The 23750-nt window shown below is 36.1% G+C and overlaps 1 protein-coding gene across 5 annotated transcripts in view; it reads right to left on the bottom strand.

The window, feature by feature from the left end:
- Positions 1–23750, bottom strand: part of GSK3B (glycogen synthase kinase 3 beta) — a 207997-nt gene that overhangs the window by 18920 nt on the left and 165327 nt on the right. For 4 of the 5 annotated variants that reach the window (XR_006335270.1, XM_043874209.1, XM_043874211.1 and 1 more), the window contains exons 9-11: positions 17175–17213; positions 14350–14536; positions 902–1000 (exon numbers count right to left, since the gene is read on the bottom strand). Coding sequence is in view for 4 of the 5 variants with exons in the window: in XM_043874209.1 (XP_043730144.1) it covers positions 902–1000; positions 14350–14536; positions 17175–17213 (325 nt within the window). In the remaining variant the exon portion in view is untranslated. The remainder of the gene's footprint in view (positions 1–901; positions 1001–14349; positions 14537–17174; positions 17214–23750) is intronic. The other variant, XM_043874210.1, reaches the window with a different exon arrangement.

Genomic DNA, 23750 nt, shown 5'->3' with positions numbered 1-23750 from the left:
ATCAACTCTGTCAGACAACAGAAGGTAGATTTTGACCTCACTGTTGAATGCTAAGAACTAGTAATGCAAGGTTTTATTTCCTGGAGCATAAATGCCCTTGGGCAAACAATCTGATCCAACTAGGTTCAATGCAACAGATGATTAAGTAAAAATGGAGTCAGTTCCTGACATCTGCATTTTGGGGGCTGTGGGGGGAGTCCAATTATGCTACCGATTTCTAACTTCATTTTAGCTGTCCTTCGGAGGACCTTCAGTTCACTCAAGGGTTGAGTATTTTCAGAACATCGTAATGTAATTCTAATCAAATGAGGTCCCAATGTGAACCAGCTCTAGGACCAGCAGTATACCTGAGCTCTAACCTGGGAGATCATTTGGGTATTTTGGGGGGGGCAGGGGATAGACAAGATTTAGTCATATTCTGGTCTAAGTCTTAGCTAAATGAATTTACATTGCAGCTTCAGCCCGTTAAATGATTAAATTACACCAATCTACATTCAAACTTCTTGAAAATTTGCCTCTCCAGTATATTAATATAATTTACATTCAGGGTGATGGAATTAAAGTGAATTATCTTCAATAGGATTACATTTCTGCAGACCATTTTCTGCTATAAGCATCTCACTTAATATATTAATCAAGAAATTATACAGAAAGCATGACTTTTAAAATAACAAAGTGACATCACTTTTATTATAATAAGATATTTATACCTTATATATAAAGCATATGGGGTCCTTTCATGCTTTTTGGAAATTAAAGCAACACTTTAGTCACATTTAATCATTTGGCTATGCTATGTTTTTGATAGCTGGAAGGTACTAAACATTCATACTCAACAAATGATATAAAATGGAGACAAAACCAAATCATGCGTTTTTAGAAGAGACTTCTGTGTTCTCACCTGAGGCTGCTGTGGTATTTGAAGGAGTTGAAGCAGCTGCTTGAATCCGAGCATGAGGAGGAATAAGGATGGTAGCTAGAGGTGGATTACTTGACAGTTCTAGAGAAAAGGTAAGATACATGTGTTAAGAGTCCATTCTTAACTCTGTTGTGAAACTATTTTATTGGTATCAGAACAGAAGACACAGCATTATAACACTGGTTTAACAGGAAAAAAGACACGATAAACCTACATCTGAAACTAAATCATGAGCGAGTAATTGACCTATAGAGCAAAGCCACCAATATGTCGTCATACACAACAAAAGCAAAATTCGGGTATCTTTGAGAACTAAAGATAGTCTGGGGAAAGGTATTGGCCAAAAGTTTGAGGGTAAGCGTATTAATAAGATATGTTTCCATCATTCATTAACTTAAATATACTAGGTTTCCCCTTGCTACTCACAATATTTGACTGCAGGGGTTGACAGTGATAGGATCACAGAAAAGAAAATATAACTGCAGTCTATACATTGGCATGCACAGACCAACTTACTTGATGGGAGGTATGATTTATCCAAACAGTAGTGGAAACAGGATTTAAGAAACATGTTAATTCTCACTGCTTTGCTGAAAACAAAAATGTCTACTGAATCCTATTTTGCTTTTTAACTTAGTAAGACTGTTACCTTTTAAAAGTTTAAAGTAGGCTTTTATCTGCATGTGGAAGTCTCTGTCAACTGTATGCAAACTGGCTTTCTTTAAAGAATCAAGTGCTGTATATGAGTCTTGAGAAATAATTTTAAGATGATATTTGATCTAATAATGTAAACAGTTACTGAGACATGGTGGTGAGCTTGTACATAAAAGCATCTGGTGTTAATTTCAGGTAATATGATTGTTCTTCCAGTCTGCCTGAGATAACCCTGGTTTGTTCTGGCATTTAATTAGCGAGCACTCATTTCTACTCTAATAAGTGTTGTTACAAACAATTCTACCTATTGTTCTAATAATTTAAAGGAATAATTATACAACCATACTAGCTACAGGAAGGTGTTATCCTCTGAGCTACAAATAATAATTACAGCATGAACTAAAAAAAGTTAGGAAATAGTGTTTTCTTTAAAGCAAAATTCATATAATATAGAATTAATCATTTTAAAGTATATAATTTTGCTGTATTCAGTACATTCACAATGTTGTACAACCATCACCTCTACCTAGTTTCAAAAAATTTTCATCATCCTAAAGGGAAACCTTAAGCAATTACTCACCATTCATCCCTCCTGCCAGCTCCTAACAAGGGAAATATCATTTATTTAATGCAGAACTTTAAAAATGTTCTGGTACAAAGTCCCTGGAAATATTGACTTAATCAACTTGGTGCCTAAATATCTAAATTTTGTACTAAATCTGATATTCAGATTCTGGTAAAAAGAAGCAACATGCTGATGTCAAGATATACGGAAAATGAATGGCAGGAAAAGCTCAAAACCGAGAGAAGACCATTCATTATCTTTTCCCCTTCAAAGAGAAGACTTAGGTCATCTCATCAAATAATAACCTTCCCTGAGTTGGAAAACCACTGCCTTAATGATCAGGTTTGAAGAAATGCTGTTTTCTCATAATCAGCTGCAGTAGCTATTTCAGTTTTCACTGAGATACAGAAAGAACCTATGTAGTTTTACTTAAATCAGTCCAATTTTAATGCAATCTCACACCTACAAAAACAGGAGAATTCCTGACAATTGTCGGGGCTGATGACTTTCCGGTTCTAGGAAGAGAAATTAACGCAAGATGTGGTAATTACTCTTCAGTAATCTAAAAGTCAGATTTACCATCCTACTTAAAACTAAAATTTCCTACAGTAAAAAAGCTTCTTTAAAATCCACCCATCCATCTACCCACCCACACCCTCATCCAACTAACATTATTGGGCATGAAAGACTGTGTGAGGTCCCGGAGAGACAGGTAAAAAGATCGTTGTCTCTGTCTACTCAACAGAAATGGAAAAATGGAAGGACAATTATACAAATAAGCTGGCAAGAAAGGTAATGAATCAACTCAAGACAGGTGCACTTTTAAATTAAGAGATCTCTATGACCATGTACCCAACATCTAAAAGAAAATCCAGGGACTTTCCTGGTGGTCCAGTTGCTAAGACTTCATGCTCCCAATGCAGGGGGCACAGGTTTGATCCCTGGTTATCAGGGAATTAGATCCCACATGCCACAACTAAGACTTCACATGCCGCAAGTAAAGATCCCACATGTCGCAAAGAAGACTGAAAATCCTGTGTGCCACAACTAAGACATAGCACAGCCAAGTAACAAACAAACATTTTTTAAAATAAGAAACCATATTATCTTCATTTAAGTATTTTTTAAAAGCATATACAGCCTTTTAATTACAGTCCTGTTGTTGACTTTCGGGCACAGATGCTGTTAGGCTATTTTCTTCCTTTTGTAAAAGTATTTAAATTTATTTACTTTTAATTGGAGGATAGTTGCTTTACAATATTGTGTTGGTTTCTGCCATATATCAATATGAATCAGCCAGAGGCATATGTATGTCCTCCCACTCAAACAAAACATTTGAAAAAAAGAAAATGCAAAAAAGGAAAAGATGACCAGATATCTTAAGAGCTACAGTTGAGATAATCTTTAAATTAAATTGAATATAAGTGGTTTGTGGTCACATACTGCCCACTTTCTCCCATTCACTCACTCATTTACCAAATCACCTATTCTTATGTATATGCACATCCAATTGAGGGCCATGGTGGTTTTGTGGTTTTGCACACATACACGTGCAAGGCTTGAGAAAAACAATCTTCTTTTTCTCTAGGTAATACAGAAAACAAGGAAGCCCATAATATTAGTGGGGCTAGCCATGGAGAAGAGATGGGAAAGAATGAGACTGTGTTATCCCAGAGACATGGATCAAAACAAAATGGAAACAGGTTCCAGAAGGTTTTAAAAAACTTAACGTATGATAAGGATTTCTTCAACCAACTAAAGATGCCATAAAACTACTCATTAAAAAAATCACATAGTTTATCAGTAAACATTAAGAATGCTTTGATGGTGAATTAATCATTATATGGTCCACCATCAAAACACAATGCACATTTTGAGCAAGAACAAAATGAATTTAAAGATAGCTATCAATAAGCCAACCAAGACAGGTATCAACTGACCAAAAGGATAACCAAACTCATTTAACTAAAATTTGCTACTCTATTTATATTAAAAACTGCAGAAGAAAAATTCCCATGAAAAGACCACCATTAAGTTAAGCAATCTTTTTAAATGTTAAAAACAACAACAAAACCTAAATCTAGTTGCTGGCAAAACCTGAAGTTTCCCTTAAAGTTTCTCATCTAAATTTAAGGTTTCCAAATTTATTTATAAGGGCAGGTTTTTTATTTTTAATTTAAATTTTTTGGGGTAAGGGGTAGGAGTAGGTGTAGGAAGAGGTATATATGTATGTTCAAACTGTGCTGAATGAAAGCTGAGGATAAATTTGAGAACAGTAATCAATGTAGAAACCAGAGGGAAGAAATCAACTCTTTAGTAACTAGACCTACTCTTACAGTAATAAAAAAATACCAGGCATAAGGTAGAAGGGAATCTTCTTTCTTTGTTAACTTTGAAAGGGCTCAACCTGCAAACCCCCAGAAAGAGTCACTAAGAGAGGCAAATTTTCTTTTTCTTCTACAAAGAATTTGAGGTCTTCATGTGTGTATGAGGTCTCTTAAGTATAAATGAAAATGACCAGTGGTTGTCTATATAATCAAAACTGCTATTTTTTTCCCTATTCACAAAAAGGTTTAAATGATTTAACAATGGCATGCACATTTTATTTGTGTACTTTTCTGAGGAGTAATTCAAATGCTAGGATGGTACATTCTGATCTTACACATACTGAATTCTAATGTTGCTTATCTGAATATATACCGTTTAGATGAACAAGTAACTCCAGCACAACTACTTCTCTCCTAACAATTTCAAAGGGCCCAGGAAATCTCTTAAGTTTCTGTCGTTGACGACATACTCCACACACACTCAGAAAAGTAAACACTAAACTAAACAGAAGATCAGACAAACAGTAAACAAACTGCAAAGCCTGCTCCTGCTGCTTGATAATACTGGCAATGTTTCATGAGCGGACTACTTGATAGCTGTATAATCCCATGACTACTTTGCCTTGGAACTGCCCAAGAGGGAGGGTCACAATTTATACTAGTCATCCAAAAGTGTGTGAATGTATTTTGTAGTAAATTTATACTAATGATACACTTAGCAGTTATCTACCAAACTGGTAGTATTTTTAAAGTCCTGGTGATTAAAAAGAATAAGCTTTAGTAACCTGAAAATGTTATACTCAGAACTTCATTCTTTTTTTTTTCTTTTTAATTAGAGAATAATCGTTTTACAAGGCTGTGTTGGTTTCTGCTGTTCAACGATGTGAAGAAGCCATGTATATATAAATCCCTTTCCTCCTGAGCCTCCTCCCGCACATCCCACCCCTCTAAGTTGTCACAGAGCATCAAGTAAGCTCCCTGCGTTACACAGCAGCTTCCCACTAGCTCTTTTACACATGGTAATGTATATATGTCAATGCTTCTCTCTAGAGAATGGACCAGTGGACACAGTGGGGGAAGGAGAAGGTGGGACTAATCAAAAGAGTAGAAGAACTTCATTTTTGATGAAATGTAACAAATGTAGCGTTACTGTAAGTTGTTTTATCCAACTAAAAATAACCATATTGAGCATTTAATAATAACAGGTACTGCTAATATGTTGAATTCTATAGGGATCATTTTGTTTCCATTTATACCATGATTATCAGCAATATGTGAACAGTGAACTTCCAGATGTTCAAGCTGGTTTTAGAAAAGGCAGAGGAACCAGAGATCAAATTGCCAACATCCGCTAGATCATCAAAAAAGCAAGAGAATTCCAGAAAAAAATAAATTTCTGCTTTATTGACTATGCTGAAGGCTTTGACTGTGTGGATCACAATAAACTGTGGAAAATTCTGCAAGAGATGGGAATACCAGATCACCTCACCTGCCTCTTGAGAAACCTATATGCAGCTCAGGAAGCAACAGTTAGAAATGGACATGGAACAACAGACTGGTTCCAAATAGGAAAAGGAGTACGTCAAGGCTGTATATTGTCACCCTGCTTATTTAACTTATATACAGAGTACATCATGAGAAACGCTGGGCTGGAAGAAGCACAAGCTGGAATCAAGATTGTCAGGAGAAATATCAATAAACTCAGATATGGAGATGACACCACCCTTAAGGCAGAAAGTGAAGAGGAACTAAAAAGCCTCTTGATGAAGGTGAAAGAGGAGAGTGAAAAAGTTGGCTTAAAGCTCAACATTCAGAAAACTAAGATCATGGCATCTGGTCCCATCACTTCATGGCAGATAGATGGGGAAACAGTGGAAACAGCAGTTGACTTTATTTTTCTGGGCTCCAAAATCACTGCAGATGGTGATTGCAGCCATGAAATTAAAAGACGCTTATTCCTTGGAAGGAAAGTTATGACCAACCTAGATAGCATAGACCTTAGACCTTTGCCAACAAAGGTCTGTCTAGTCAAGGCTATGGTTTTTCCAGTGGTCATGTATGGATGTGAGAGTTGGACTGTGAAGAAAGCTGAGCGCCGAAAAATTGATGCTTTTGAACTGTGGTGTTGGAGAAGACTCTTCAGAGTCCCTTGAACTGCAAGGAGATCCAACCAGTCCATCCTTTTTTTTTTTTTTCCTCAACCAGTCCATCCTAAAGGAGATCAGTCCTGGGTGTTCATTGGAAGGACTGATGCTGAAGCTGAAACTCCAATACTTTGGCCACCTCATGCGAAGAAATGACTCACTGGGAAAGACCCTGATGCTGGGAGGGATTGGGGGCAGGAGGAAAAGGGGAGGATAGAGGATGAGATGGCATTCTCTCTAGTAGTACAGTTAAGGCAGCAGAGCCACTCAAACCTCTGGGAGAGAGAAAACAATTCTTACAAATAGTTTGATAATTTAGATCCTAAAATTCTGAGTACAGTCAACATTATACATCAGTAATACTCTGGCTACCTGAACTAAAACTAACTTGCCCACCTTTAGCAGCACTCATGAATTTCCTAACAATTCCCTGCAGTGTATTTCCTTGGTTTAGTTTTCAATAACCTAGAAGAGTATAGCTTACCTAGAAATTTTACTCTTCTAAATTTACTCTTACTCTAAATTTTGCTCTTCTCTTCTTTAGCTATAAAGTATCAAAGAATAATTCTGACACCAAATCCTTTGATAAGTATAAACAGCTCAATCTCTTATGTACCAGAATATCCACTTATTTATACCCAGATTTCCTTAAGTCCATTTATAAAGATCTTTTATAGATATTTTTCATCCAAAAGAGCACAACAGAGAAACAGGGATAGTCACATAAAAAGTTTACAGTTTATTTATTTTTAAAAAGGGATTTCCCTGGTGGTGCAGTGGATAAGAATCCACCTGCCAATGTGCCAATGCAGGCAACCCAGGTTCAATTCCTGGTCCAGGAAGATCCTACATGTCATGTGGCAACTAAGTCTGTGTGCTACAATTACTGAGCCTATGTGATTCAACTACTGAGCCCATGCCCCGCCACAAGAGAAGCCTGCACGCTGCAATGAAGAGTAGCCCCTACTTGCCGTAACTAGAGAAAAGCCTGTGTGCAGCGATGATGATCCAGCACAACCAAAAGATTAAAAATAAATAATTTTTTTAAAATTAAAAAAAAAAAAGGAGGGGCCTTGTAAGTTAGAGCAATGCATGAGTTTCTGTTTAGGATTTGACTTATTTGTTGTTGTTTAGCCTAAGTTGTGGCCAACTCATCTGTGACCTCATGGACTGTAGTTGGCCAGGCTCCTCTGTCCATGAGATTTTCCAGGCAAGAATTACTGGAGTGGGTTGCCATTTTCTTCTCCAAGGGATCTTCCTGTCCCAGGGATCGAACCCACGTCTCCTGCATTGGCACGTGGATTCTCTACCACTGGACCACCAAGGTAGTCCCATTTGATTCATATCCTACATATTAATATAAATCAAGAGCCCCTATCTTATGTAGATTTATTCTTGCTATTATAAATTATAATAAACCTAACCCCCAAAAGCCTCTACTCAAGGTAAGAATATCAGAAGACATTTTACAAACTCAAGGTGGTTGAAGTACTATATCCACTTTAGATGTGGCTGAGGATAAGGTAGGCTAAAAGAAAATGCCCAGGATATAGAAAACCTGATAAGAAGGTGGGCTGATGTTATTTCTGTGTATCTCTATTTCATAACAGAAAAACTGATTTAAAAATCATTGCCTTAAAGATATGGGGCCTCAAAAAAAAAAAAAAAAAAAAGATATGGAGCCTCTAAATTATCATCAATAATGAGTTACAGTAGATTTTATAAATAAGTAGTCTACTGCTTTCAAATGAAGGAAGTACAACACTTTGGTAAGTTGGCCTTCTGTAACACTTGCTTTTGTTGCCACCTCTAACATGTCCTCAGCCCCCTGCTTTCATCACTTCCTTTAACACAAAGCTACATTCATCTAAAAAATCTTTCTTTGATCCTTTCCCCATTTCTTTTTGTTTTCTCTCACTCTTCCCTTTACTGTCCTTTTTAAACTTGTTCTGGAACCCGTCTGCTATCCCATCATTGCTTTCCTCATGTCTGGACACTCCTGTTCCTGTATTCAAAGACATCCGCAGCCTGCCTGAGTTTGCATGTTGCTTTCTAGATGCTCCAAATAACCAGTTTTAACTTGCATTTAAGCAGCTGTGCCTTCTTCTGGCCTAACCAATAATCTACTATTCCTCCTACTTCCCCACAAATGTACCATCCCCTCAGATAATCCAGCTCATCGGTAGAGTGGTAGATTCTTCAAACCAAGTCACATTAATGTAAACAGTTGATAATCTTTACTTATATCTGCCCACCCCCCATCCTATCACATGACCTTGGGGGGAGCAGGGAGACAACGTTTTACGGGTATAAATCTCATAAAAATTGGATAGAAAATTTGAATTGAGGATGTGTGTGGTGGAATTAGTTGGAAACTCATCTTTAAACACACAAAATCACCTATTTCCCTATACATTCCAGCCTTGGAATAGTAAAGAATCGGTAAACAAAGAAAACTGATTTCTGTTGGGATTTCCTGATTCTATTTGCTTCCTAAGGTCTGATTTAGTTATGTCCAACCTTTGAGATCCAATGACTGAGGGCAAGTAAGAGAATGGTTACTTTATGGTATGCTGAATATCTGTGCTGGCCTCCAAGTCCTGGAAATAGATAACACTGAAACACTGTCAGTCAGGAGATCCTAGTTCACTGAAGCCCTAGTTCTAGAAAAAAGAGAGGTGTAATAATCTACGAGTTATAGATCCAGAAGATCAGAAAGATCTCAAAGTTTTTTTGTCCGGTATCCGTTCACCTCTCTTTTCCCTCTAGTTGATTACAGAAACACTTGTTTTGATTATATGAAAGTAATATTAATTACAGTTTATGGCTATTTACTCATGGCACAGTAACAAACATCAAATTGTAGTTAGCTGTAAGCTTTACTATATTTTGGGGCTTCCCTTGTAGCTCAGTTGGTAAAGAATCTGCTGTAATGCAGATCTGGGTTTGATTCCTGGGTCAGGAAGATCCCCTGGAGAAGGAAATGACAACCCACTCCAGTATTCTTGCCTTGAGAATTCCATGGACAGAGGAGCCTGGCAGGCTACAGTCCATGAACTCGTTAGAGTGGAACATGACTTAGTGACCAAACCACTACCAACTTATTATATTTTACTCAAGTGTTTGATCTTTGTAGTTTTGTTCATATGGTAGGTTTGCTTTACTAATTAAAACAACAGTTCCAACAAGTAAAAGGAAAATTAGAAATGCCCAATAAGTTCTGGTTGAATGAGTTAATAAATACTGTGTATACTTAAAGTGGCATATATCAAACACTCAAACATAGACTGAGCACCTAGTATATGTAGATCAGGGGCTACCTTTAGTTCATCTGGGGAAAGTAGTCCAGACTTCACTGAAAGTTTGCTGAGGATAGAGAAGGGTTTTATTCTACCTACAGCAGGACACTCACTAATGACACCCACTATCTCTCTATTCTCTCTAGCTATACAACCAACTGGAAAGTTAGTTTTCTTTCTTTAACCTCTTATTCTGATCATCCATTAATTGTTATTAATTAGTAAAATGCTTTAAAGTTGCAAGTATTTGTGAGTATGTAGATAAATGGGAACCCTTGTAACATTGCTAGTAGGAATGTAAAATGTGCAAGTCATTATGCAAAATAGTTTGGCAGTTTCTCAAGAAATTAAATACAGAATTACCATATGATTCAGTAATACCTCCCAAACTGAAAACACGTATTCAAACAAATTCATACTTGTACACAACAGTCATAGCAGAACTATTCACAATAGCCGGAAGGCAGTGACAAACCAAATGTCAATCAACAGATGAATGGGTAAACAAAATGTGGCATATCCCTATGCTACGGACTGAATGTTTGTGTCCCCCTAAACTTCATATGCTGAAGCCCTAAATCTCCAACGTGACAGTATTTGGAGGTGGAACCTTTGGGAGGAAATTAGGTCATGAACAGGATTAGTAAGAAGAGACACAAGAGAGGTGATTCGCTCCACCATATAAGCAAGAAAGTAGCCGTCTGCACACCAGGAAGCAGCCCTCATCAAATACTGAATGTCAGCATCTTGATCTTGATGTTCCCAGCCTCCAGAACTGTGAGAAATAAATGTTTGTTATTTAGTCACCCAGTTCAAGGGTGTTAGAGTTGCCTGAACTGATTAAGACATGATATAATGAAAACTATATTTGTTGTTGCTTAGTCACTAAGCTGTGTCCGACTCTTTTGCAACCACATGGGATTGTAGCCCTCCAGGCTCCTGTCCATGGGATTTCCCAGGCAAGAATACTGGAGTGGGTTGCCATTTCCTTCTAGGGGATCATCCCGACCCAGGGATCAAACCTATGTCTCCTGCATTGGCAAGTGAGTTCTTTACCACTGAGCCACCTGGGAAGCCCATAATGAAATATTATTCCACCGTAAAAAGGAATGAAATACTGATACATGCTACAACATGGATAAGCCCTGAAAACATGCTAACTGAAAGAAGCCAGACACAAAAGGTCACATATTATGTGGTTCCGTTATATGAAATATCCAGAAGAGGTAAATCCACAGAGACAGAAAGCAGACTGGTGGCTGCCAAGGGTCAAAAAAGGAATTAGTAGAGACTGAATGCTTAATGGGCATGGAGTTTTCTTCAGGAGCAATGAAAATGTTGTGGAATCTGAGAGAGCTGATAGCTGTACAACACTGTGAATGTATTAAACATCACTGGACTGTCTACTGTAAAATGGTTTACCTTACTATGCTACATGAATTTTATCTCAGTTTTTAAAAAAGCTTAGAAATTCATAAAATAACTTAGTTGTTTTAAACTTTATTTTCTTTAGTAATAATGGAAAGTTATTAGCCAGTGACTAAAGAATCAAATGTAATTACTTCAGAAATGATGTACGTGAACAGTGAAACAATCTTGATTTTTAAAATCTAATCAAATAAAAGGTTTAAGCAGTATTCTCAGTTTCAATGAACACAAACAGGTGCACGCACACATTGAAGAGTATGGATTAAAATATGTCTCAATTTAAGGAGAATTATTCTCCAAAATATATCCATCATAAATATCACAAGATGCATCATGTGTATGCATCTGAGTTTCTACCAAGTTGTTTACTTAACAAGGGGCTGTCTTGATTTGTATATTTTGAGAAACAAAGTACTTGCTGGAGGAAATCCTTAGCATGGGAAAAAAAGATCAAGGTTCCCTTTAAACTTTGGGAAACTTTAGTTATCTGACAGAAACGGTAAAAAATGAGGCAAAAAAAAATCTAGCACTGACTTAGTAGCTTCTCATGCCACGATCCACAGTTTTACTGGATGTTACCGTATGCAAATAAAACGCAGTGAGCTCAAACCCAGTGCTCTATGACAACCTAGAGAAGTGGGATGGGGTGAGAGGTGGGAGGGAAGTTGAAGAGGGAGGGGACATATGAATGTCTAGGGCAGATTCATGCTGATGTATGGCAGAAACCAACACACTATTATAAAGCAAATATCCTCCAATTAAAAATAAATAAAATTTAAAAAGTCTTTTAGATACTACTTTATAAAGCAATCCACTAAATAATTATATTATGCATAATATGACACATTTATGTAAATAGATGGATGTAGAATTTCCAATGGTGGTCTCAGGTAGATTCAAAAAGAGCTTCATATCAAAAACTTTAGGCAATGTACCCTAAAAAACTATACAGATGGTTCAAAAAGTAGCTCTACTGATTACAAAGACACAGATGTGAAAGATGCATACAGAGTTTGAAAAATATTGTTCTATAAAATTTGAGATGTAAAAAAACATCCTAAACTACTGTGTGTGCGCTCAGGCTCTCTTTGTGACCAACCCCATGGACTACTGCCCACCAGGCTCCTCTGTCCATGGATTCTCCAGGCAAGAATACTGCGGTGGGTTGCCATTTCCTTCTCCAGGGGATCTTCATGATCCAGGGATCTCTTGCCTCTCCTTCACTGACAGGTGGATTCTTTACCACTGAGCCATCTGGGAAGCCCAAACTAATATTAACTTTATATAATTTAAATCTATTTGAGTTAACAGAAAGAATCCTTTTGGGATCTTCTAAATGGGAAAACAGAGGATCACTTTATATTCAAGGGTTATCAGCATTAGTATTAGAAAAGAGCTACACCATAAAATCATAAAGTGATTGCTTTGAAAGCTAAAAGTAATTCTTTCAGGACTGTGATTTTAATTTTCTCTATACTTCCTCTGCATTTTTAACATTTTCTTCCATCTAAACGCATTACTCTTGATTAAAACAAAAGCAGTTAAGAATTAAAAATAAAATTTATTTTCTCAAGATGTCTAAAATTTTTATGACACAGAATTAATGAATTTCTGTTGTGGAAGAGGACAACAGTCTCCCAGTCAAACCTTCTGCCAAACAGGAATAATCTTACCTACAATATTTGACATCATCCAGCTTTTCCCTGATATACAGATCAGTATTTTGAAAACACCGTGTTCCACTATTACCAGTTGAAAACATCTTTACTGATTCCTAAATATTTATTTAGTTTCTCTTTATGCCAGGGGCTGGGGCCTTTATTTGAGGTATTTTTCTCAGGAGTCCCTTAAATCTTCACTTTCAAGGCTCTATATTTAATTCTGCTCCTTTGTATACTCTACCTGGTGTTCATTAACATCTTAGAGAGGCACAGTCAGGACTTAAAACAACATTCCAAATGATTTCTGATCAGCCCAAGTCAAAATTAATAGTCGCAGGAAACCTGAAGATTTTTCTTTGATGAATGAGATTACATAAGCATTGCTAGTAGCTACATAATACTGACAGTTTAAGATTATAGTCAACTGAATCATCCTATAGTCAACTGAATCATCCAAGTCTATTCTACTAGCAACTCACATCTTTCAAATCTAAAGTTTAAGAAATGTATTTTTCCACAATCAGTTTTAAAAAAGCTTAAAAGGGGGAAATTTTTTTGCTTTATAATAAAGTAAATTATATCTATTTCCTGATCACAGAAAGCTCTCTATTCCTTCTATATTTTTAGCTTGACTAATTAATCAAAACAAGCTATCTATTTACTCCTTGTTTTATCTACAGGGAATTGGACATGTTTAATGTTCAGTTTAGGAAGAACATCATCAGCGGCAGTGTGGCTGATGAATGAATGCAAAATGACCATCCCTGGCTTTTTAGAAACCACCAATACACAAACTCAGTTTTCCTATCAGTGTTTTCTTAGCAGTAGCAATGATGCCAAGGCTCAGGAGAGATGAAAATTTCTCTTTTACATTCCTTATATAAGTTCTAAGATGGGCTTTATAGGACTCCAGTTTTCCCTGTCTGTATGGAATCTAAAATTACACAAATATAGCCACCAATTTATTTCTGGGTTAAGAAAACTTGATATAAATCCCTGAGAAACAAGGAATTTTAACATTTGAGACATAAATCTGAAGATTAAATTGTACGTCAATCTTATTAGTGATAAACCTTACTCAGTGAAATCTCTGTAACTTCTCCAGTACCAAGATTTATCAGAACCTGCGAAAAATTAGAGAAGCTATGCCTATTTGAAAAATTTAATCTGCCTTTATTTTGTTCAAAACCATATAAGTGTGGTAGCCTAGTAAGTGGTTATATAGGATGCTCCCTTCATGTATAAGTACTTAATATGCCTACTTTTACCTTGCAAAGATTTAATAGAAAATTAAAGTTACACATGTGTAACTTTCCCAGAACATGGTAAAAGGATTAAGTGTTAGGAGTTACCTTGAGTGGTGAAGTTGAAGAGTGCAGGTGTGTCTCGCCCATTTGGTAGTTTGACATTTGGGTCCCGTAATTCATCAAAAAATGAATGTGCACAAGCTTCCAGCGGTGTCAGCCGGGCAGTTGGTGTATACTCCAGCAGACGGCTACACAGCGCAATCGCCTCGGGTGGAGTTCGGGGTCGGAAGACCTACAGAATAAAAAAAGAGAGAGAGAGACAGTTACCGTTTCATGTAAGAATCTTTGCAAATTATCGTCTGAGTACTGAGTTAATTCCCACCATGTAAAAAACATGGTTGCATTTGTGAAAGAAACCTTTTAGAATGAAAGGAGTTAACTGCATACAATTTACCACATTGGGGTGAACTGCTAATTAAAGACTATATGAAAAAGGCTCAGAGAAAAATCTAGGGGAAATGGAAAAAAAAATCTATACAAGCTAATCATAAAGCAGTACAATCAAACATGCAACAATATATGACAGGCACAAAAGAAAGTCTCGATTCTGGGGGCAGTCACGACTAGAAGAATGCAAAGTTAATTTTAAAGTTTTGACTGCTGTGGTAGGAGTTATAGGGTTTGCCTCTTTGGTGTGACTTTTTTTTTTAGCAGAACAATTGTTGACAATCAACAGCACTGTTCAAATCTGGCAATTAATATCTTTTAAAAAAGAAAAGCTGTTTATTCTTTAATGATTTGGTATTAACTTTTCAATAAACAGAGCCTATTATTATTTGAAGAAATTCTTCAATATCCAGGACTTCTCAAAATGTCCAAAAATATTTTCTCAGGTAGCTGTTATCTTAACACGGCCAGTTTATCCCTCATTTGAATAGATATTCTAGGGTTTTAATCAGGAATAGAGAAACTTATTTTTCATTAAGAACATTAACTCACAGGAAAAGTAAACTGAAAGCTATAATAAGGCAAAATGCAAATAAATAAACTTATTTAAAGGAAGAGAAAGCTTTCTACTCATCTATGTCTTAAAACTTCAAATAAATACATAGAATTATGAAAAATATACTTTGTTTTAAATTATGGATAGTTAAAGAATAAAAGCAGAAGGGAAAAACAAATAAACATAAACATCTGGACAGAAAGCTTTTGAAATTAAAGAAAAATGAAATACATATCCCTTGACAGAAGAACACAGACTCAAGTAGGGGCAATGGTGGAAGTTGACAGACACAAAAGGGAAAACAGATGTGTAAAAATGGAGAGCAAGAGACCTACACGTGAAGAGAGGACATGCAGACTGTGACAAGGCACATAGGAGTCTGAGAGGCTTGTTTCCTAATGAGAAAGGCTCATGTAACATTTTGCTATTCACCTAGGCTGAAAGCAGGAGAACTGGTTACTACTACAGAACTCATTAGATTATGAGACTATTTATAAGAGTACTTTCTACACTGAAAATCCTTTTTTCATTTTGAAACAAAGTTTATTATTAATAAAGACATTTTCCTTGGAAATTGAGAAATCTTGGCTTGAGTAGGATATTAGAAATTTTTTATTTGTGAACATTAAAGATCTTAGTTAATTTATTTGGCTGTGTTAGAAAACCCTCTCCACAGTTACCAGCTGCTTTATCTTTATTCTTTTGAATAATCTGACTTGCCTCCATCAAGGAGCTAACGTACTATATTATTTGAAATGTTTACATCTTTCACTGTTTGTGGTCATTTCCCCCCTCTCTTGCTCCCCAGCCAGAACCATAATCAAACTCAAAATGTAGAAGAAAATAACCAGTGGAAACATTAAGAAATTTTTTATGAAAATACTAAGCACTACTGACTTATTTTACCCCTGAGGGAAGTTTGTATTTATTTGACAGCACATGGATTTATTTTATAAATGTTAGCTAGTCTAATAAAACTGCCTCTGACCAATAACGGGAGCACAAAAGTAGAATTAAAAGTACCACCACCAAAAGTAGAAATAAGTATCTTTTAACATTCAAATGTAGGATAGGTGGACAGTGAGTGTATTTTAAATGAAAAAATTCTGTGTTACATCTGTTAATAAACCAGTATTTTAAGCGTACTTCTGATTACTAAAAAGAAAATCATCCACGTCTTTTTTGATTTCTTACTGACTAAAAGTCACCATCAGTGTTGGTACTAAGGCACATAATAGCTTACTCTGCCAGGGAACCCTAACTCACAGAATCAAAGAGTTAGAAAAATAATGAAAAGAATTCATTCTAAGAACCTACATTAAAATCAAGACTTAACCTGCCTTTTTTAAAAAGTACCCATTATTATTTCTAACCCCTTGAGAGATTCCTGATGAGAAAAGCCTTGGTTCAGTAATCTACGGATAAAGGTTAAGAAAATTATGTGGGGTCAAATCCCAGCATACCCAAAGTCCAGATTTCTGACCATAAGACAGGGTGTGGTAGCATGCAACTTTCAAAAATTATAGGCCAAACTAGAAAGTTTTTCTGAATTATCTTTGTGTCTAAAGAAAAGGAAACCAGTAACTACTGTCACTTGGCTTTTAATAATGAGGTTTCTGCTGCTTTTCATTCCATACTAAATTGTTTTAAGAGTCGAAGTCTTTGGTTCTGTGGGGTTTTGTCAATATTTATTCTTGTAAAAATACTTTTCAAACCCCACTCCTAAACTTCAGCTTAGTTATCAATAAATCATTCAAGAAACTGAGACTCTAAATATATACCACAAGCAAAACCTATACCACACAGCTACCTACTTTGTTTTTATTATTACATTTCAAGAATGAATAACTAGCTTTTCAAAAAAGTTTTCCCCCCGAGTTTTATAGACCTGCCCTGAAATTTTGGGGAAAAAAAATTAAGTACATACCCGCACTCCTGAGGTGAAATGTCCTGTTCCTGACGAATCCTAAAGATGAGAATGCAGTGAAATAATCCAAACAGGGGAAGTCAATCCAAAAGAGAATAGTCCAGCAAGGAAAAATATATCCAATGTTATAAGAAATCCATGGTGTGGAGGGGGGGGACATAGAAAATGTTTATACAGTTATAAACTTTAAACATCAGTCTGCACAGTAGCAAGTCCAAGTTTTAAAAATTATTTCACCACAGTGTATGCAAAAAAAATTTGATTGCGCAATGGTGAGGCACAGTAAAGAAATTAAATTTTAATTTAATTATGTTCTGATGCCAGTGCATTTATTAAAAAAATATAAAACCAAAAAAAGTTAAAATCAAAATGAAATCTAGAAGTAAAATTCCCAAAGTAAAGTGTTTGGTCTTCTACGACCTGGATTCATTGTCCATTGACATGGCTGGGAGGGGGCATATCAGCCTGCTTTTCAAGATGTGAGTTCCCAAAATGCTAATTTTTCTCTATTAATGAATTCCAGTAACACAGTATAAATATTTTTGCTAAATTATTAGTGATGAGAAGAAAGTGATAAATTTATTTAATTTATAGATTTCAAGACAGATATTTTCAATTTGTGTGAGCTAAGAAGGATCAGGCCACCGCGGATTATTCTCCATTTTGGATTGACTTCCCTGATAAAAGATATTTACTGACATTCTCATTATCTTAGGACTCTTCAAGAAATTGACATATCACCTCAGAAGTGCGGGTATAAACTTACTTTTTCTATTGTGGGCTTTGCTCCCTCATACCCTTTCCTTTTTGGAAAAACTCACTGAAAAAAAATCTGTATCTCTGAGCACTACAAATTCAACACAGTTCCATCTGCAAATATGCCCAATTCACCCACCAAAAGCTAAACAAAAATATATACAATGAACAATACAACTAAGGGACAGTCACAGTTATAGGTGACATGCATAGTAAGTAATGTAAACCAACACCTAGGCACAACGGAGCCAAATATGCAAAAGGGAGGTAGCAGGGTCTATTATGTCTAGGTATTGAGAACAAAAAATGGCAGAACTCACCAGTAGCTGTGAATTCCCTTGGCTATTCTAAGAGAATTTAACATTCTTTTAGGATAGTTTCCAGTGGGGGAATTAAATATTTTGCAAAAATAAATAATCCGCGGATTACTTTTAGTCTGCAGACTAAAATTTAGTTCACAAATTAAAATCCGGCCCATTAGGATAAAAATCTCTCATGAACTTAAAACACAACCAGGTGGACAAAAATAGAAAACCAGACTAAAAAAATGAGAGCACAAAGTAAGACTCAACTGGGCCAACTAACAATTAGTGCGCAGACTAAATATGGCCAGCCAAGAATGTTAGCAAGGCCATGAAGAGCCAGTCCAAAACACTCCCTGTAAAAACTAAAACCAGAAGTAAGTAAATAAAACAAAACAGAACAAAGCAAAAAATAAAGAAATAAACAAAAGGAAGAAAGAAAACAAAAGAGAAAAGAAAAACTGAAAAGAACCAAAACACTGACATGAACTTTTAAGTGATTCAACTACTACCTCACCTGTGCAGCAACTCATTTTCTTAAATTGAAACAAAACTCTTATCACAAATACTAGTCTAGAGAAGAAACTAGGAGAAAAAAAAATTTTTTTCCCCAAAAATAAAGTCTCTGTGGTACTGAACAAATGCAAATGAGTTCTTAATGGAAGAGTTATTCAAAATAAACTTGCATTTGGATAACTCAGAAAGGACACAGACCATTTTCTCCTTCACATGTCCTAGAATAGACTTTTGCCATCAAACATCAAATTTCAACCTGGAGCTAACTGTTATGACTGAATCTTAAGCCCCTTAAAATTACCATTTATATACCACATCAAGGCCTATGGTTGATTCTCATAGCATCAGCTCTCAACAATTCCACTATATTAAACAGCCAACCAGAGCAATGTAAAAATGCCTATGGGACAATGATAATTAATCTAAGTAGAATGGAGAACAAGTACTGTGCTTTGTTCAGTAGCTCAAGCAGCTATTCCTCTTCAAGTTGTCATTGTGATAAATGTCCAGTACAGACACTGTTCACTGGTCATACACAAAATACAGAAGCATTCAATGTTAAAAACTGATAAACCATGAACACTTCTGAAGAGCAACCCCAGTATATAAAATTATTTGCAATTTGTAAAGCTATATGCAGGACTAAAAGTGAGACAATGTCATGGATTTGCTGACTAGTTAATTAACTGAGTTAATTAACTAAGAAAAGAATTTAAGTCTACTGAAGTGCTCATGTACAGCACATAATTCATAAGAAACACAAACATCCTTTCCTTAGCCACAATTCAATACAGTTTAGCTTCACTAATTAAAATACACATGAGGAATATAATGTTGGTATCAGCATTAAACTATGCCACAAATTCCTTCCTCTAATCTCATTTGTTGATAAAATACTATAGAAGTGTGATTTACCAAATGTCTACTTATCCAATTTAATCTTTCATTGTTCATAAAATGGTTACTATAGTCAGGTTGATCTTCCTAAGAATATGGGAATATTTCCTTTTCATCCATACCTCCATACCTTAAGGGATAGTCCCCTAAGCTACAACAATTCCTAACTTTAGCAGCACCTAAGCAAACCCAAGGGCTTCCCAGGTGTAAAGAATCCACCTGTTAATGCAGGAGACACAAGAGACATGGGTTTGATCCCTGGGTTGAGAAGATCCCATGGAGCAAGAAATGGTAACCAGTATCCTTGCCTGGAAAATTCCATGGACAGAGGAGCCTGGTGGGCTATAGTCCATAGGGTTACAAAGAGCCCGACACGACTAAGTGACTGAGCACACATGCACGCAAGCAAATCTAAACTGTCCTTCAATAGTACCCACCCTCACCCACCAGTCCTCCTATCACCTTTAAAAGGAGGCTCCCTTTCCCCTCCACCACCCACAATGAAGATCCTCCCTATGATACGTATAGTATGTGAAAAACCTTGGAACACCAACAGCATGTAATCAAGTATATGATTATATATTATTCAATACTTGCTTAAACTGACTCAGATATATATCACCCTTAAGTGTTTCCAAGATGGAGACTATGTATTTTAAGGTTTTTTTGTATCCTTTATGGTGTCTAGCACAGCACTGATACATAGGAGATAAGTGTTAAGAACAAATGATAAGTCACAAATTTTTGCCTTTTTTAAATTGACCCTCAACCCTATCCTCTGCTCCCCACAAGTGATCCATTCTTTCTTTTTTACCTTATTCTTCTCACGTATGGATTCACCACCTTAGTAGTTGGATTTTAATGTGCAATAGTTTCCAAAGAAATAGGGTAAAGCCAGTATAAACAGAAAAGTGAAGAGGTCTATTCACATAGCAAAATAGATGTTAGAAAAGAAGTGATTATTCTAGCACTAATGAAGATGGAGGTAAAAATTCAGTAGGGAACATAGTGTATTTATGAGATAAGTGATAGTGTACTAGTTGAGGTCTGTAGGCAGATGGGTTGAATAGTAATATTGAAACTGATTACCTGAACAGCAGACAAAACAGACAAATGGCAAACTGAGGAATCAACAGAAATCCCCAACACAGTTTCATGCTTTCCGGAATACATGAGCAAAACAAGGCAGAAAGGCCAGAAAAGGCAGAGTGGATCAGCAAAACAACAACAACAAAATGTTTGACAGGGATTTTTGCTTTGTGCTAAGACCCTTTAAATGTATTTTTGGTAATGGATGAAACTAGTTAAAACAGGTTAAGTTTACCAAATGAAAATTCATCTTGTAGTCAAAGACTCAGGAAAAAACATTATGAAGAAAAGTCATTTAAAAAAATAAAAGTGGGCCTTTTGGTTTAGCTTTAAGCATAGAGAATAATACATGTAATAACTAATTCAGCTAGTCTGATTCCTTTGATGGCTGAAATGACCTCAAGTTTTTGCTTACTCTGTTAGCTAGTTAGAAACACTAGTATTCACTCATTTCACAGCATGTGGACTGTGTTCTAAGAAATCAAGTATGTAAAGATTGATTTTTGTGGATAATGCTTTCTGGGATACTTAAATCAATGGTCTAAGGTCCCCACATATCCTACAGACAACTATTAATCATGTATACCCAAGTCTCAGAAACATTTTTAGGTAACATATTCATTTTATTATCAATAAAAGAGAAATGAGAAGCTGCTATGGTACATATACGGTATGACTTGGAAGCTATTACAGGAGTTATATGGTGGGAATAATCACATAGAGCTTGGATAATTAGATGTTTCATGGGAGAAGATCTGAAGTCTTGACAAAGGTCAAGACTTAGTAAGCAGCGAGAAAGAACACTCTAAGTGTTCACGAGTAAGAGGTAGAAATGAATGTGGCTTTTCCGGGGAACAATCAGGAGAACAGTTTGATCAGATCAAGAAATTCAGCATGATCCCTTCAAAGTGAGCAGGACAACACTCTCATATGTAGTTAAGTTATTAAACAGTACTCAATCGAAAGAACCCAAGGCCCTTGGGATTCTAATCTACTTCCTCTACTAACTAGATATATCATTCATGAACTACATTACTCTGAAAGAATATACAGACATCTGTGTTACCTAACTCAGAGGTCCCCAACCTCCAGGATTTAATGCCTGATGATCTGAGGTGGAGCTGATGTAATAATAGAAATAAATTGCACAGTAAATGTAATGCGTCTGAATCATCTGAAACCATGCCATCCCTGGTCCATGGTCTTCTCTGAAACCGGTCCCAGGTGCCAAAATGGCTGGGTACTGATGATCTAACTGACCTCACAGGATTATTTAATACTGGAATAATACAGGGGAATATTTGCTTTAACTTTAACAAAAAGTGAGCACAATCAGATACTCAAAATAGGGAATAAACATATACAACCATTACAATGTTAACTTTATTAGAAATCCTTAATCTATCCTAACTGAACACTAAACTTTTAAATTCACTGCCTAATTACATGCATTTAAGGGTGAGGGAACTGGAGAACTTGGGAAAGATTAGGTTTAACTGACTAAATGCCTCAGGAAAGGTTAAGAGCAGGACAAAGAACTAAATCTCTCGTTTTTCTGGAAAGAAAAGCAGAAATAATTAGGAAGAGAGTGACTGGATAATCTGTCATCCAAAGTGGGACAGTGAAGAGTGTGAAGAACATGCCATTAATAATCATACTGGGCAAACATAAACTGGGACATATAATCACTCTTCTCACTATACGTATGGTATATAAAAATTTTCCTATAGGCAATGAGGAATCAGAAAATTTTCAAACAGGAGAGACAACATCACATGTGCTTTAAGGAAGATGACTTTGACAGCAGTGAGGATGTGAAAGATATGAGGGAGGGAAATCAGGAGGTAGGAGGTTGTTTCAGTAATTCTATGATATGATGCTGGGCTAAAGTCAGGGCAGTGGAGATAGAGAGGACAAATCCTCTAAATGCATACTTGTTTTCAAAAGAACCTGAAGAAAAGACATAACAGCTAACTGCTTTCTTACAAAAGCAAAAAGCAACATGAGGCACAAAGAATGGGAGCAATGCTTATACTAGATCCTTACTTCATACCTAAATAGACTGTCATTTACCTAAATCTCCATGTACCAAATACAGAATTTCAGCTTCTTCTCTTCTTCCAACCAATCTCCACCTCTATTTAATTCTCAATTTGCTTTTGCTATCATTTCCTTTTGCGTCCCATCTGGCTTTTATTCTTTTAACTGTATAGCATACACCAAAAGACAAGTGTTTCTCTTCCCCACCATCACTCTCAATACTGGTCCCTGTTTCAAAATACTAGTATATATATTTCCTTTCCAACTTAAGCCACAAATGCTTATTCAATGAATTAGGTTGTTCTGGCTATTAGGTAATAGTCAAGGGCATCTTACTGGATTTCTGAATTCTCAAGATCCCTGCAATGTATCACACTAGGATTATTTCATTGTTTTGTTCTACTGTTTGCTATCTTTCTTATACATCTGAATACCCTCACTCAATGCTTCCAAGGAAGACATTTTCTTCCTTCGTCTTTTTGTCTGCCTGCTTTTTTTGAGAACAGGAGCTCCCGGTTCTGGGAATATAGCTGTACTACACTATTATATGATCAAAAAAAGGGTTTCAGCAAATGGGGCTAAAGTAGGTTTTAACAGAAGACTTGGATAAAGGCAAAGCAGATTTTGTTTCCAGACTCCCGTTTACCTGCCCTCCAAAGGCAAAATGCTTTTTCCTTTAGAGAACAACATTATGTATGTTTTTTAAAAAAAAAAAAAAAAAACTCCACTGGCTGCCTAGCATAAAAGAATATTTCTCAAGCTGACATTCACTATCACAAAGGAGGGAAGACTTTCCTCTAGAAATTTAAAATTTTGTATTCTTATTTTGACAATAATCTACTCAATAATCAATGTAAATATATTCTGGATCATCTGGAAGACAGAGTAGTGCCATGGAATTTGTGTGTCTGAATTTGGTTTTGTGTTTACAACCATAGTAACAGCAACCTAATGGTGTGCACTAACGAGAAATTAA

Source organism: Cervus elaphus, chromosome 19 (assembly GCF_910594005.1).
Source record: "Cervus elaphus chromosome 19, mCerEla1.1, whole genome shotgun sequence".
NCBI classification, from domain to species: domain Eukaryota; kingdom Metazoa; phylum Chordata; class Mammalia; order Artiodactyla; family Cervidae; genus Cervus; species Cervus elaphus.
This window is presented reverse-complemented; position numbering and strand designations above follow the sequence as displayed.